This window comes from Sparus aurata, chromosome 11 (genome assembly GCF_900880675.1).
Source record: "Sparus aurata chromosome 11, fSpaAur1.1, whole genome shotgun sequence".
Lineage (NCBI taxonomy): Eukaryota > Metazoa > Chordata > Actinopteri > Spariformes > Sparidae > Sparus > Sparus aurata.
Window position 1 is genome coordinate 5,598,292 of NC_044197.1, and position 15,501 is coordinate 5,613,792.

Consider the following 15,501-nt stretch of genomic DNA (forward strand, 5'->3'; position numbering starts at 1 on the left):
CATCAAACCCTCACATATCTTAACCCTTTTTGTTTATCATCGCTGTCCCTTTAACTGATTCTTGTGACATACAGAGTTGTTGCTCCATCGCTCATCTCCTTCGCTAGCTTCCAGGCCTGTTGCGAAAATGCTAAACATGTGCCTGTAACAGCAGCTGCAGGTCCCATGCTTGTTGTTTGGAATCCAACTTCAGCACGGAGTCACTGTCAGTCCTAAAAATAACCCCAACGAAAGGCAGCCCGTCCCAGTGACTTGGCAAAAGCTTTCCGCCATGCTGCCCACTCCATGTTGATCTAACCAGCTACTCAGCTGCAAACCGCTTTTTTACTGGAAGGATGAGCCATTATTTCCATTCTCTGCTTCTGTGGTGAGTTTTGTTGTTGGTTACTTATTTCATTTTACAGCGTTTAATGACAGGAAATGTCATTTATTGTTGGCTTCAGAGGACACTGGAGTCATTACATATCGTACTAATCACGAGCCAAACCTACTTTGTTGACCTTTCAACAGCACAGTGATGCTTCACTAAAGAAGACAAGGCGATACGTTGGGGTTTTTTTTTCTCTAACTAAGTGGGTCAAAATGTATCGAGTGTTCTCTTCAGCTCCCTTTTAGGCCTTTTTATTTGCACTTGAGTAATGGTAATAATAATAATAATAAACTTTTATATAGCTCTTTTCTTGAAAAGGTCACAAAAGGCTTCACAGAGGGAAAAAGAAAAACTGAAGATATAGCAACACCGATTAAGAACAGCAGAAAAAAACAAATAAAAACAGCACAGGGATCATAAAAAAACATTTTGAAAATGTAACTGTAAATGTAAATGTGAGCACAGAAGTATAAAAACCTATTAACTTGTACTGAGGAATTAATAAACACCTTCCTATAAAGGAATGTTTTCAGAGAAGTTTTAAAGGACACTAATGATGTAGGCTGCCTGGTTTCAATAGCTAGTCTTTGGGCTCTGACAGCAGAGGCCTGCTCACATTTAGCTGCAAGCAAAAACACGTTTTATTTTACCATTTATTTGTAAAAATCAAAGAAGATATCACGTAATAAATGACAAACTATTATTTTTAGTTGCATTTTCTGTGTAAGTTGCAGTTATCTCAGTTCTTGATCTTTTGTGAAAAGTAAATATTTTTAAGGCAGGTTGTTTTCAGGATTTTTCCTCTGCTTATTTATGTATTTTTCTCCCCTCGCAGGTAAGCTTTATACTCACCTTGTGACCATCCCCGCTGAAAGCCGATTTGATCTACATTTTAAACTGCGGTTGACCATGGTGCGAAATGTGGACGACCTGGACTTCTGCCTGTCCTCCCACCCTCAGAGCATCCTAGAGGGCTTACGCTCCCTCTGCTCTCAGCCAAAACTGGTCGATGTCACGCTGAGCGCCGGCGGTCGGGACTTCCCCTGTCACCGCGCCGTGCTGGCCCTCTGCAGCACGTACTTCCGCTGCATGTTCTCAGGGGACTTTGTGGAGAGCATAGCTGCGCGTGTCGAGCTTCAGGATGTCGATCCGGACATACTCAGCTACTTGCTGGACTTCGCCTACACGGGCAAGCTGACCATCAACCAGAGCAACGTGGAGGGGTTGATCTGCACCTCCAGCCAGCTGCAGTTTCAGACGGTGAGAGCCGTGTGCAGCCGATACCTCCAGCACCAGATTGACGCAACCAACTGCCTGGGAATCCTGGAGTTTGGGGCCATTCATGGCTGCCCGGAGGTGATGGCCAAGGCGTGGGCCTTCCTCTTGGAGAACTTTGAGGCTGTTCAACAAGGTGAGGAGTTTCTACTGTTGGAAAAGGACAGGTTGGTTTCCTTCCTCTCTGACGAAGGACTACATATCCGGTCAGAGTGCACGCGAGTGGAGGCCATCCTGAAATGGGTCAGGCACCTCAAGGAGGCCCGGCTCTGCCACCTCCCAGAACTCCTCACCTTGTCCCACCCCTCTCTACTCAGCCTGGACTACCTAGCTGACACCCTGCTGAAGGACAGTCTGGTTCAGGCCTCCCCCAGCTGCAGAGAGGCCATAGAAAATATTCACAGGGAGGTGAGTGAGTTCACGCTTCCTGCTTCTTTTTTCTCCCCTGTCTTTGCTGCATACGAGCACTTCAAAAATGTCTCCTTTACTTTCTAGAAAATGGATTTAGCCCCAGAATATAGGGACAGACTGAACTCTCTGAGTCCACAACCAAACTTGCAAGAGGTGTTGGTTGTGCTAGGAGGCCGTTCACTGGATGACTCAGATGAAGATGACTCAGACGAAGATGAGGACAGAGACCCAAGAGTGCAAAGACTGCTGCGCAAGAACTGTGCTTTCTACAACACGAAAACAAGTACAAACTATTTTTTTTTTCTTTTTTTGCACGCGTCCGAATTTCAAGTTTGTTTAAGTTCACAATTTATTTTACAACACTTTGTTGGGAAACGTCCATCGGATTCCTTGAAAAAAACAGCTTTGGCAGATGCGTCGTTGGTCGTTAACTGTAGTGCTGACAGAAAAACAGCTCAGCAAGAATGCGGTCTGGATGTGACAAAATTGGATCATCTTCTCAGTTCCTCAAACGAGCGTTTTATTGTGCGGGGCTGGAAGAAGGAATCCGTTTTGGGTTTTTCATGGGATGTCAAGGAAAAGATTGTTGCATCGCGTTATAAGATTCCGGGTTTTATGTTCAGGCAAATGACAACCGAAGCCACAGCGTCGAGGGCTGTGCCAGAGCAGATGAATTTCTTTCTTGACCCAAGTTTGACCCCTTCGGAGACATTTATTTGTGAAAACTTGAATCTAGTTTCCCCTCACTATCTGAAGGATGCTAAAACATGAACTCCCCTTTTCTTTGTCTCTGCAGAACAGTGGCACGAGCTCCCTAATTTCCCGAACCCTAACAAGTGGGGTTACGCCATGGTCTCCCTGAACAATGATGTGTATGTCACAGGTGAGCCAAGTGTGTGCAAGTCTTTAAAACACAGACACTTCAGGAGCAAATGGAAGCAATTAAATGATTTTGAGCGTAACTCTCTTGAGAGGAATGAAAAATGTTGTCAGATTTTTTTGACAAAGCGCTGTTTTCTGTCTGACAGGGGGCTCGCGAGGCACGAATACCAACACCTGGTCGACCACAGAGACCTGGAAGTACATCACAAGGGAGGGGAGGTGGGTTACCGTGGCACCCATGCTTCGGCCTCGAACTAACCACACGTCGGCAACGCTCAATGGGGAGATTTACGTCATTGGAGGTAAGAAAATAAATACAGTCCTGCATGCGGTGCCTTAAACCTGCAGTGCAGTGGAAAACTGATAAATCCAAGTCGCTCATCTGTTCTTAATGGCTTACCTCTGCGGCGATAGTTTGTCAGAATTCGCTTGCATTTCTTCTTCGTGGTTGACGAGTTTCGAATCCAGCCAGGTTCTGAGAACAGGGCAGTATTTTAGATGTGTGGTGTAGTTCGGTGATGACGGTGACGGTGCGTGCCGCCACAAACACACATCTTAAATTTGAAGTATTTGTTTACATTTATGAGACCACGTACATTTCCCCCCTCTAGGTACGACATCGGATCGTGTTGAGGTTGAGCATTATGACCCGTACAACGACACCTGGTCCTTGACGTGCCCCGCCTTGAAATATGTGACAAACTTCACGGCCACAGCGTGTCACGGGAAGCTCTACGTGATCGGCTCGTGTGCTGTGAAGTACAACGCGTTGGCCATGCAGTGTTACAACCCTGTTATAGGTAAGGATGATACAAGCAAACCTAATTTATATGAGGGATCAGCTTTTTTCACTCAAGAGAGATTATGTACGTTTTTTAACCTTCTAACAGCAGCTTCGAAATCATGTTGATGGTACATTGTCTTGTAATATGTCTCAGCCACTCCGGCCTCTATCACTTGTCTCTGCACTGTGTAACTTCAGTGTGAGGGTTGGATTACACTGCTACACATATGTTTACATCAACATACCAGTTTTCAACACACAATTATTTTACACCTGCAACAGTTAATTAATTAAATCGATTAGTTGCCAACTATTAAGTCAATCGCCATCCATTTGGAACAATCGGTTGGTTCGAGTGATTGTTTTTCTGACTCCAGCTTCCTTAAATGTTAATAATTTTTTGTTTCTTTACTTATTGTGGACGAAACAAGACACTGAATTGAGGATGTCATCTTTGGTTTTGAGAAAACACTGATATGAAGTTTTTCATGATTTTCATGACATGACAATTTATAGATCAGACAATAAATCGATTATTTGGGTGCAATGAAAAAACCCTCAATGTTTCCATTCCATTTTTTATTTACTAGCCTTGAATTAAGCATTGATATTAGTTTTTTCCTTTTCATGTTTGTTTTTACAGATAGCTGGAGCAACATATGTTCGCCCTTCATTCCGAAGTATTTGTCCTCTCCTTGTTCTGTCTGTGTGGATGGAACTATATATCTGGTTGCTGACAACACCAAGAAAGTCTACTCTTATGATCCAGATGCGAACATGTGGCAGAAGGTGGGTTCACATATATCTGACGACTGAAGTCAAAATACAGTTATTCTCTCCCTTGTATTAATGCTAACTCAACAGGATTATAGCGAAAATAATCAGTTTTATTTTGCCCATAGCTGTTGTTTTTTCCTCTTTTCAGGTCCAGCTTCTTCACATGCTCCATGAGAACGGTGGCCTGGTAACGCTGGATGGCAAGCTCTTTGTCACCGGAGGACATTGGAAAGGCATGGAGGGGGACTACGGGGTGGAAGTGGAGATTTACAACCGAGCGTCCAACACCTGGGAGGTGGAGTGCTTCCTGCCAAGACTTTGGTTCTACAGCAGAGTCTGCACCATTTTCCTTGATCCGTCCCACTGGCCTGAGCTCTTCCCCGTAGATTCAACATAACGTCCTCGAGACACGCTCCTGTAGCGTGGCATGTTTACCCCAGGATGTCTTTGTGCCCTAGAATAGTGTGTTACACGATCCTCAGGTATTCTTCTTGGACGTTTTTAGGGCCTTGCTTGGCTGCTCAGCAGGTGTTTATTTATACTCTGTATCATGTGTATGAGATCTGATTTCCTTTTTTGTGTCATTGAATGGTGCTTGAGATTAATTAAATCTTTGTATAAATAGTTTATAGGATACTGTAATGATTGAGTATATTATTAGCATTATTGTTATTATTATTGGTGATTGTTTATCAGTGGTTTGGAACTGGCAGTGCTCAAATTATTAATAAAATGTGTTACTGGTAAACCTAAAACCCTCTTTGGAGAAACCCTGTTCACTTTGACATGAGTGCCTTGATGATCATTAACCCATCGGAATCTGGTAGATCGGCTCCTGGCGTCTGTGCTGCCATGGAAACACAGAAGCCAGCATTATGTTTCTATGGCAACGGACCGGAAGCGCGTGCTCACCTTGGCAACGTCCACAGCTTGCAGTTGCTAACAAAGTTTCTCAGCTAAAAAGGTTGTCTGTGACTTTTCATTTAAGCAGGTACCAGTTCTGTTGACCTTCGTTTATGTCTTATTACTTTACTTTAATGACTAGTTGAGGTTTGTACTTTGTTTGTCCCACTATCAGACTTCTCTTTTTCTCAAGTTTTTCCAGTCAAACTTAACGTGTAGCAGGCTAACGTTAACGTTAGCGCGCGGTTTCTGCAACAATATTAGAGTTTTATCGTCACAAGCTAACGGTTTTTATTGTTGACAAAACTGGTCCAGGTTTGCAATGAGTTCTCAACGGGAGCAGGGTGACCACTCACCCAGACTGGAGGCTGTGATTCAGGTTGGTAACGTAACAGCTGTTGTCCAGTTGTGTTAATTATTCTAAAAAAGATTTGACATGTCTCAGTAGGAAAAGCAGAGGTGTAACGTCAACGGTAAATGACGAAATTAAAGATGGCGTAGTTCTATTTCACTGAGATATCCTCAGGGTCATGGTATTGTGCGTGCTGCCATACTGTCACTTGAATAAGACCTAGCAACTGTAATTGGTAACACCTGTAACACCTGTAACACCTAACGAGGTGAAGTTAGTTTTAGGTTGGATATTGGACACACATTCACTCCGGAGACACCCAGCGGCTTCTCTTACTCAGTGTCACCCAGTGTTGGCAGGAGGACGGTTAGCTGCATCCCAGCACCTCGCGCTGCACTGGAGGCTGATTTAGGGACCATCAATAAATGATGATTATTATTGTTTGTTTGATTTACACAAAAACAATGTTTCTACATGCCGACATGACGATATTAGTGAATATCATGATAAAAAAAAAAAAACTATAAAAATACTATGCTTATTTTATGCAGCACACTTAATGGGTTACGTAGTTGTCAAACTATTTTTGACACTGACGTTGGCTTTTTTATTCAATAGCTTCCATGTTATGTCTTCGAGTGACCTCAAACTAATGCCGAATTCTATCACTAGACAGGTCACATAGGACACACCTCTTTTTAATGGATTTTACTGCCTCTTCTATTTTATATGAATATTTATTTTGAAAATTCAGCATTTCTTTTCAATACCTTCCATGTCGTGACCCAGTGACTCCAAAACAATGCCGAATTGTATTACTATGTATTACTATTACAAATAAGACACACCTAATTTTATTGGATTTTACTGTCTTCTATTTTATATGAATATATATTATGAAAATTCAGCATTTCTTTTTAATAGCTTCCATGTCATGAGACCCAGTGACTCCATACCAATGCTGAATGGATTAGAACTAGAATGGATTATTGGATTAGAATTATTTGTCCCATTTAGCACAACAATTCAGCACTGGTTTGGAGTCGCAGGGTCACGTGAATTGAATAAAAAAAAAAAAAAAATGAAATAATAAATATATATATATAATATAAATAATGCTTATAAAAATCCACAACACATTAGCAATCAAACTAAGTCTGCTACGTGAAATCTGCTCAGTATTATTTTCTTTATTTTAATGATATAGCACCAATAAAGAAATACTTAAATAGAGTTCAAAACTATTAATATCAAAATTTAAGTAGAAAAAGTAGCATTGTTCTTTTTGTTGAAGGTATTGTGTAATTGTATTATAATTATTAAAGTGATGTAAGCTTCACTTTACTTAACTTTAATGATGCCACTGTTGAAGGTGGAGTTAAGAATCTCATGATGTATTTGTTGACTGTTTTGTATTAATAGTTGGTGTATGTGAAATAACCATGTAAAGAATTAACTGTAGTGTAGTAAAAATGCCATATTTGTGTCTGAAGTGTATTGAAGTTATATGAAGCAGCAAAAAATTGAAGTAGGAATGGCAATACAATATTGTAGAAAATAAAGTACTTTCCACCACTGTTGAAAGGAAAACTTAAGATCGCTGTGCCGAAATGATTAAACAATGCTAAGTGAATGATTACCCAAACAGATGAATTAGTTTGTTTTTTCGTTTTTTTTAGGATTTCTGTTACTTCATAGGATATTACATGAAGAATGGCTAACCTTCTACAACACTTTATTTCAGAGAAAATATTTAACTTTTGACTCTGCTACATTTATTTCTGTTATAGCTACCTTTCCTAGAATCATATAAAACATTATGCATTATTCAAAGTGCATAATGAGTGCCATTACTGTTGAGTAAGTACATTTTATTTGCCAACACTTCTGTATTTGTGGTTTTTAATGTTGTATTACTGCTTTTCCTTAAGTAAAGGGAAAAGTACTTCTTCTGCCACTGTTGTCCTCATAGTCAAACCAAAAGCCTGGCCCTTGTAGCTCAGTTATTTAAGGTTTTGTGGTGATTGGTATGGTTTTAGAAATTGGAGGAGTCTCTGCTTCACTCTGATGGCAGCTCAGGAGAGAGGTCTCTGACACTTAGAGGTGATGGACAGGAGTCTACGCCTGTCTCCACCCACATCCGCCAGATCATCACACGCAACCTGACGGAACAGCCAGCTGGTACGGAAAAGAGCTTCGATTGAATGCAAGACAATAGCATTGAACTCGATTAGTACAAACAATAAATCTGACTTGATAGATATCATTATGCCTCACATGGGGTAACAATGACACTAGTGTATGCATGATCTGTTTCCTTGTCCAAGGTGAGAGCTCTCAGGTCAGCAAACCGGAGGAGAGCAGGGCCCCAAGGGAGCAGCTGTCTCCCGGTCAGATGGACCGTGACCAGCCGCCAGTCAAGCACGCCAGTCTTACAGACAGGGTAGGAGTGACACAGGGCGGCAACACATTCACAAGTCAAGGTTAACCTGTGGAACATTATTTACATTTTTAGCATTCACTGGAAATATATAGGATTTCATGAAAAATGATCAAACAGACCAAACTGGATGCACAGGTGATATCATGTAGATAACTACATGTGATAAACATTGTCATTCACTGCGTTTATATTTGTACAGCAACACACAGGAAATATAGACTTTTCATAAAGATTTGGTCTGCAACTCGATTGTTTTCATATTCAGTTAATCTGTTGATTATTGATTGATCTAACCATAAAATATTAGAATAAAGGTGAAACATAAGTGTGTCCCAAAGTCCTAGGTGACAACCGTAAATGTCTTGTTTTGTCCACAACCCAAAGATATTCAGTTTACTATTAAAGAAGCACAAATAAACCCGAAAGTACTCAAATTTGAGAAGCTGAAATCAGACAGTTTGAACATTTGTCCTTGAAACAATGAATCAATTATCAAAATAGTGAGTGCTTATTTAACAGACAACTAATTGATTAGTCATCTGTAACGAACATCGTAATCATTTTAGTGTCAACATGTGTAACTACGGGTGTAACTGTATCTAAATACTTTTTCTACCTTTCCCAACCTAGTGAGGCAACCTAACTGAGATTGTGTTAGCAGACATAGTTTATAATGTCAGATGATGCAGCTCTTGCAGGATTTGGAGTATGTAGCACTGTTGCTGGTACATTTGTGCAGTTTTGTTTGGAGATGAGATCAAGAAGGTTTGCCACACAAGAGCATTGATGGCAAAAAGCTTCATGCATTTGAAATGGAATACAGCTACAGTAAACATCAGTGTACCAGTGCTCTTTCCAGCAGGGAAAGCCTTTTGGGGCTGAACAAACAAACAGTGTGGTAAGGTAGGAGCAGGTTTGCATATACTCTAGTGAAAACTGAGTTGGAAAAAGTGTGGAATATAATATACAGACTCATGATTGAATTAATGTAACTTGGCAAAGGCAGATATTTATGTCATACATTTTTTTGACTGTTAATTAACTGCAGTGGAATTGCAGTTTACAGCATGTGCTCTAATAGCATCCATTGTGTATATGTGTGTGTCTGTGTGTGTGGGTGAGTGTAAATACATGTGCATGTGTGTGTGTTTGTAAGTGTAAATAAAAGAGGGGAGGGTGGTTCATGAAGGGTTTCCTTGTGGTCTGTTCAGGTAGACTCAGACCCCCTGTGCTCACGAGGACCGGCGTCTCCCTTCATAGCCCCCCTCTATAGATGCCCCTCCGTGTAGCGACTGCTGTTCTGGTGGGGAAATTGTGAAGGTCACTGGCCTCCTCCCTGGAGAGTGTCAAAGAAAAAGCTCATTTTTCATGGTGCACAAAGCAGCCATTTGTGATAACACTGCCCTCATTCTGCTACTTGAATCTAATGAACTCCCACTTGCTTGCTTTACTCTTGGAACTTATTTTAAAACCAAGGCTATAAATATAACGTAATTAGCTTGGCAGATATATATAGCATATTTATTTTGTTGATATCTTTAGATGTGTGAAAAGGCACTGGACAGAAAAAACATAAGCAAGTGTTGATGATATTTGATGCTCTCACCACTGAGGAGCAATTTGAGAGAGGAGAGGGGTTTGCACGAGAACGACCTTTTTTTCACGAAGATCACAGAAGCTATAAGTGTTAACGCAGCTGAATGTTTCATCCAAAGGTGTCTCACAAGTCAAGAGGTTCATTACAAAACTCTTGTTTTGACTTGTCTGATCCGGTGAAAACTCCTGTCGTCTCCTTACTTTTTTTCCCCCCTGCAGAACAGCATTATTGTTTAGCAGCTTAGCTTGGATGTGACGTTAATGCAGTGTGTTAATCAATGCCCTACAGCCGAATATTCTGTCCTGGCATCCACGTGGAGCTCAACATTTAGGCCAAAAGTCTTACTTGCATGTAGCTTTCTCCCTCAACATTTTCTGCCAAAGGGATCATATCACAGGTAGACAGTATACTGCAAACTCACTATTAAACCTCAAGAGTAAGGTTGGGCAATAACTCAGTATAATCTTCCACTGGCTTTCGATGGTATAATTCGGTGATGAGGTGAAATCCAGTTGTTGAAAATTAATATTTTGAAGCAAGTTTTAAGTAAAGCCAACAAAGTGATTTGTTGAGTACTTGTAGTTTTTGTTGTAAATGTGAAGAGATTTATCTGATGGAGTGTGTAGCCGTGAAACAGTTTGGTTCAGTAAACATAAGGAAGAAACATATTCAAACATATTATTATAAATAAGAAAAATATTCACGTTAGCAATATCACCAAGTTAACATCCATCCACATCCATCAGTTATTTACTACTGTCATGATTCTCAGCCTGGAAATAATAACTTACCTTTACTGTCTATTTTGTTGAAAAGCAGCATTCGTCCCAGTTACCTTAAGAATGGGCCAACTACCCTTAATAGTTTCCATGGAGTATTGTAAGTAAAATTTGTCTTGATAATTTGCTCATAACTCTTGCAAGGCCAACTGTAATGTAGTGTCCCTTGAGCAGTTTTTGGTTGCATGTGTTGCTAAAAAGCTCAAATTGTTTTGGAGCAGGTATGATCCTGCCTTTACAGTAACAACCATCCACATAGTTGGAGTGTGCCCTCCTGTCGAACACCCAGCCCTCAACTATTCACAGCCCAACTTGCTCTGTACCCTTTATGATCAGGTTGGTGAAATGTGAGCAGGTATTTTTCATTCCAGTTTGTACCCAGCCAAAGACAAAGACACTTAAAGCAAGTAAGAGGAAGGTGTTAAAGGAATGTTCACCCAAAATTGAAAACTCAGTCATTATCTACTCACCCCCATGCTGATGGAAAGTTGGGTAAAGTTTCGTAGACCACAAAACATTTGTGGAGCTTCGTAGCAAAAAAAACTGAAGCAGATGAAGACTTGTTTTTACGGCACGGGCGGCATAAGCCAAGTCTCTGGAAGCCCAAAGATCCCAGATTTATTTGGAAAGATATGTGCATTTACACCGTAGACAGTCTAGTTGTGTACACAATTTACGTGGGGTGCGCACGACCGCTCTTATACTGAAATAATCCTTTAATCTCTCCATGGGGTTTAATTTTTCCAGCTTCATATTGTGTGTCTTTATAATTTTTCCTGCAGATTTCACATGGAGTTCCTGCTATTTGCTGACAGCAGGACTTCTTCACTTCTTCTTCTTCACAAATATATATCGTGTTGGTTAGTGAGCTTTAGAGGTGCTGATGGTTGATGTTTGGACACAGCCAGGATAACTTGTTTCCAGTCTTTGTGCTGAGCTAAGATATTGGTGGTTGTTTCGTTTTTAGTTTACAGACCATTTTCTCATCTAACTCTTGGCATGAGAATTAATCAACATATTTTCAGAAATGTCTACAATTCCTTTAAAGAATGTTGTCATTTTAAACCAAGGCTTTGACATGTACTGTATTCTAGGAAAATAAATAAGATGCACAACTTCTACATTTTTAAATACGTCTTTCTGAAACATATCTGATGTTCATAGTGTCAGAATGTTGGCTGAAGCAGACCCACCACTGACGGAGAAACTGTGCAGTTATCCCAAATCCCCATATTTTCCTAACTTTCCTTAAGCCTCTTTGACCTGACATAAGACCATTAATGCAAAACTGATGAAGTCACACCTGGACTCTGAAAGCCTTCCTCTGTGTCTCTGTTAAGTCACTCAGTGTGATCTCTGGTGACCCCAGAAAATTGCACCTGAACCTGGAGAAACCTTGACCAAGTTTGTTGAGGTGGATGGCCTCAAGAGGTTGAAGAACATGTTGGGGTGAATTCTGAACCCTCTGTGTTGCTTTTGGAGCCCGGCCAGTGTGCATTTTCTCAGACATAGACATCCATGCCCCACTGCCTGAACACTTCGCGAGGGGCTGCACAATACTGCAGTGTGGCAGTCAGTTGGACAAAGATAAACTCTTGTTGAATGATTTCTGACACCAACTGCCATTTGCCAGTGCCCTCTGAAATCTTGAATCCCTCGGGTCTCCGTGTAAAAACCTTTTCAAACATCGTTGGAGCAGATAAAGTCTCTTTTAGGGATTGTGTTACTGTCCCCTTTTACCCTGCTACCCCCCTCTGTTTCTAGTTTGTTTTTCCTGCTGGCACAAACCATTCATTTAGGCTGCAGTTTGAATGGAACCCTGCCAAAGAAAGTCTGACTCTCTCAACTATCATGAAATTGTAAAAATTAATTGCCTTCCCCAGAGAAAATATGCTTAAAAGCCCATCTCAGCGCTGAATTCTGATGAAAGTATTCCATTAAACCTTTTCAACATTTGACATTCGGCTACTCATGTTACCCGCCTTTAAAGTCAAACATTAAGCACACTTTTCAGTTCTTTTTCTCATGTCAAGAGAGTTCAATCAGATGTGACTTGAACTGACTGAGTGGGTGTACGTGTGCGTAGGGTCTCTACAGCATTGTCTTTCAGGATTGCATTGTGTTAAGCTCTGCAAGGCCGGCCACATGCTTGTGAGTACACAGCATGTATTATTAGTTTGGCTGTGTTTATACAGATCACTTGTATCCCTGTGTGCCATCATAGCAGCTGTCCCCATAACCAAAAAGTTCACTCCATGGTAACACACACACAGCAGCTCCCCCTCCTCACTTCTATTCTCTCTGTTTGTTATTCCACATTGTGTAATTACCGTTAGTGATGATACATAAACAGCTTTCACAATCAGCTGGGGCTCTTTCACAGAGTCAGCAGCACTCAGGGGGTAATGCGAGGGGAAAGGGGAACGCGTATGTTGTTGAAGTAGGATAGTAAGTTTTTTGGGCAGCTTGGGGGCGATGGACATCCGCTCCAGCTGTGTTTAGGAATCTGACAGATAGTGCACTCCATTAATTCCCTTTATTAAGCCTCTGGGCCTAGGCCAAGCCAGGGAAACGATTGCAGCTGTAACCCTTCACATGCTGGCTGGACTGTGCACTCAGGGCCAGATTTTGCTCTGAGTTAGTCAGAGATAGAAAGAAAGAGCACTGAGAAAGTGCAGTAAATGTTGACAATGCACTGAAATGTATAGAAAAATTGGTAAAGATCAACAATGACGACAGAAATGAATTCAGAAGTGCATAACAAATTTAACAAAACCCAGCTGAAACATTAGGTAAATGGTTCAGTTAGTTATCAGATGTCCAAATGTTGTGACATTAGGTCAGTGAGAGTATATTGTAATCATAACTTGGTAACTGAAATGGATTGGATTTTGATCTACAACATGAGCAAGGCAGCAAGTTTTGGCCCAAACACCAAAGCTTTCACAAGGGCCTTGAAAATGATTCTCTTGTTGCTTGTTGGCAGATGAATCAAAGCAAGATTATCCCTTGATGTTGTTTGAAATATTTATCAAAAGAGACAATACAAGGAGTGGTGCAAATCATAAATATCAAGAAATATAAAACACTAATTCAAAGCACATTTTAAGAGGCTGAAAAGACTTTTACTTTGGAAACATAAGTGGGGCTCAAGAAACAGATACTTGGGGATGAAAAAAAAAGAAAAGCAACCATATGGAGGCATAAAACATACCATGACAAAAAGGCTGTTTTTATATAAATTGCATCTTGAACTTTATTGCAAAATGGCAGTAGATGACCTCAAAGACTAGGGCTACATTGGGATTAGGCTCAGCCCACTTTAGGGGGCCGCAGGGCTGCTCGAGAGTGATTGTACTCTGAGGCAGATCGTAAATAGCAAGGGTGTTCAGTGAGCACACTTCTAGGCCCCCAGTAAGCCCTGTAAGCCCCTGAGTTAGGGCAGATGGAGGACTGGGATTACTTGCTTCTCTCTTTTGCCTTATTACAGTCACCAATGGATGGGTGTGTTGTGAAGAACAGTGAGCTCAAACTGCCTTGGAGATGAGGGTGATGAGATTAAATGATGCAAGCAGAGCAAGGGAGTAAATATTGGTGTTGGGGAGTTAAGTGAAGGTCCGGGTCTCCACAACAGAATGTTATGGCGCCCTCTTGGGAGCCTCCTGCACGGAGCATGGCTAATCCAGAGCAGCCCCCGGCCTCCTGCTTTACAGCTGACTGGGGAGAAACAATAAAAAAAAGCGTCCCCTTCGCAGTGTGCGGAGCAGGGGCGAGGCGCTGGCAAGAAGCCCACACACTGCAGCAATGTATGAAAAAGTGTAAACAAGCCTCCTCATCCGGGCAGGGCGGGGACCTGCAGGAATTGCCAGGGATACCTGGTCACTGAGTGCACAGCGAAGGAAGGGAAGGCGTCATCTACAGTGGTGACAGTTGTTGATGGAACTGAACTAGACATATATATGAGAAAATTGTGCTCAAATTTAGCTTGAGAATGATATGTGACAATTCGCCCATGTAGAGTCGAAACAAATATACAATATTTGTGTAATTTTCATGACTTTCCAGCTTTAGGGAGGTTGGTGTGTTCCTGAAGTATGTATTTTTTTCTGATGATGTCTTTCATTTTAGAAAGATTTCACAGATATGCAAGAAAATACAGAGTCAGGCTTGTAGAGTAGTAGTAAAGAAGAGTTTGTGATATTCTGACATCGCACTTACTGATAATTTGCAGTTTGCAGCTCCAGACACTTAAGTTTCAGTGTCTATATCACTTGTGCTTAATTAGTTGATTGCAAATTTGTTTGGGGATATAGAATATCATAGGTGCCCTTTGGAGTTTCCTATTTAAAAGAAATGATGTTTAAATTCAGAGTTACTCATCATTGTGTGTCTCCCTGAGGCCTGACAAACATGTTGAATGTATTTCCCTCCTCATTAAACATTTACACAGCCAATATGTAAATGTTTCTAAATCCTGGATAGTTTACATCCTTGTTTACTTGTAAAATCTTGTTGTATAGTGCATCTTTAAAGAAGAGTAAGAATTGTGCGTGGTCAGCTAGGATCCATTGCTCATTTTTGTATTAGGCGTCCCCAAATGGGTTAGTTCCAGCCCCAGTGATGTTGATTATGCTCCCTCTGGGGCCTTATTAGAGACAAATATGTGGGGAATATCTCACCCGTATTTATGAGTGTCTTCTCACAAGGGTTATTATGAATTAGTTTTGGTATGTTTTTACGGGATACATTGGTGTAGCACAGTATCACAGCACAAGACCCCTCTTTGAGGCTCCAGATGTAGATTGTGCTCATGTGCTGTTGTAAATCTTGTGTGCTATAGCCATGTATTCAAGGTGTATTTATAAAGTACATGCTTGTTAGTAAGTCAGTGTTATTGCTATAGTTGTGCCAAAATACTTAAAAGGATG

At 41.1% G+C, this 15,501-nt stretch overlaps 2 protein-coding genes across 3 annotated transcripts in view; both read left to right on the top strand.

The window, feature by feature from the left end:
* The first annotated feature begins 106 nt into the window (after positions 1–106).
* klhl30 (kelch-like family member 30) lies at positions 107–5,247 on the top strand. The gene is made up of 8 exons (XM_030433118.1): positions 107–367; positions 1,206–2,053; positions 2,141–2,339; positions 2,853–2,939; positions 3,085–3,240; positions 3,550–3,738; positions 4,366–4,511; positions 4,648–5,247. The coding sequence occupies exons 2-8, from the start codon at positions 1,280–1,282 to the stop codon at positions 4,894–4,896; spliced, it is 1,800 nt and encodes a 599-aa protein (XP_030288978.1). The 5' UTR covers positions 107–367; positions 1,206–1,279; the 3' UTR covers positions 4,897–5,247.
* Positions 5,248–5,267: 20 nt separating this feature from the next.
* The window catches only part of crocc2 (ciliary rootlet coiled-coil, rootletin family member 2), a 34,188-nt gene continuing 23,954 nt past the window's right edge, over positions 5,268–15,501 (top strand). The window contains exons 1-4 of one of the 2 annotated variants that reach the window (XM_030433110.1): positions 5,268–5,490; positions 5,718–5,781; positions 7,794–7,935; positions 8,082–8,197. In XM_030433110.1, the coding sequence (XP_030288970.1) occupies positions 5,375–5,490; positions 5,718–5,781; positions 7,794–7,935; positions 8,082–8,197 (438 nt within the window). In that variant the 5' untranslated portion in view covers positions 5,268–5,374. Of the gene's footprint in view, positions 5,550–5,717; positions 5,782–7,793; positions 7,936–8,081; positions 8,198–15,501 lie in introns of both variants that reach the window. The other variant, XM_030433111.1, reaches the window with a different exon arrangement.

Excerpts from the sequence above, each read along its gene's own strand:
- klhl30 (XM_030433118.1), top strand. The coding sequence starts at position 1,280 with ATGGTGCGAAATGTGGACGACCTGGACTTCTGCCTGTCCTCCCACCCT. Across the intron at positions 2,054-2,140 it reads TAGAAAATATTCACAGGGAG|AAAATGGATTTAGCCCCAGA; the intron begins GTGAGTGAGTTC and ends TTTACTTTCTAG. Across the intron at positions 3,241-3,549 it reads GGAGATTTACGTCATTGGAG|GTACGACATCGGATCGTGTT; the intron begins GTAAGAAAATAA and ends TCCCCCCTCTAG.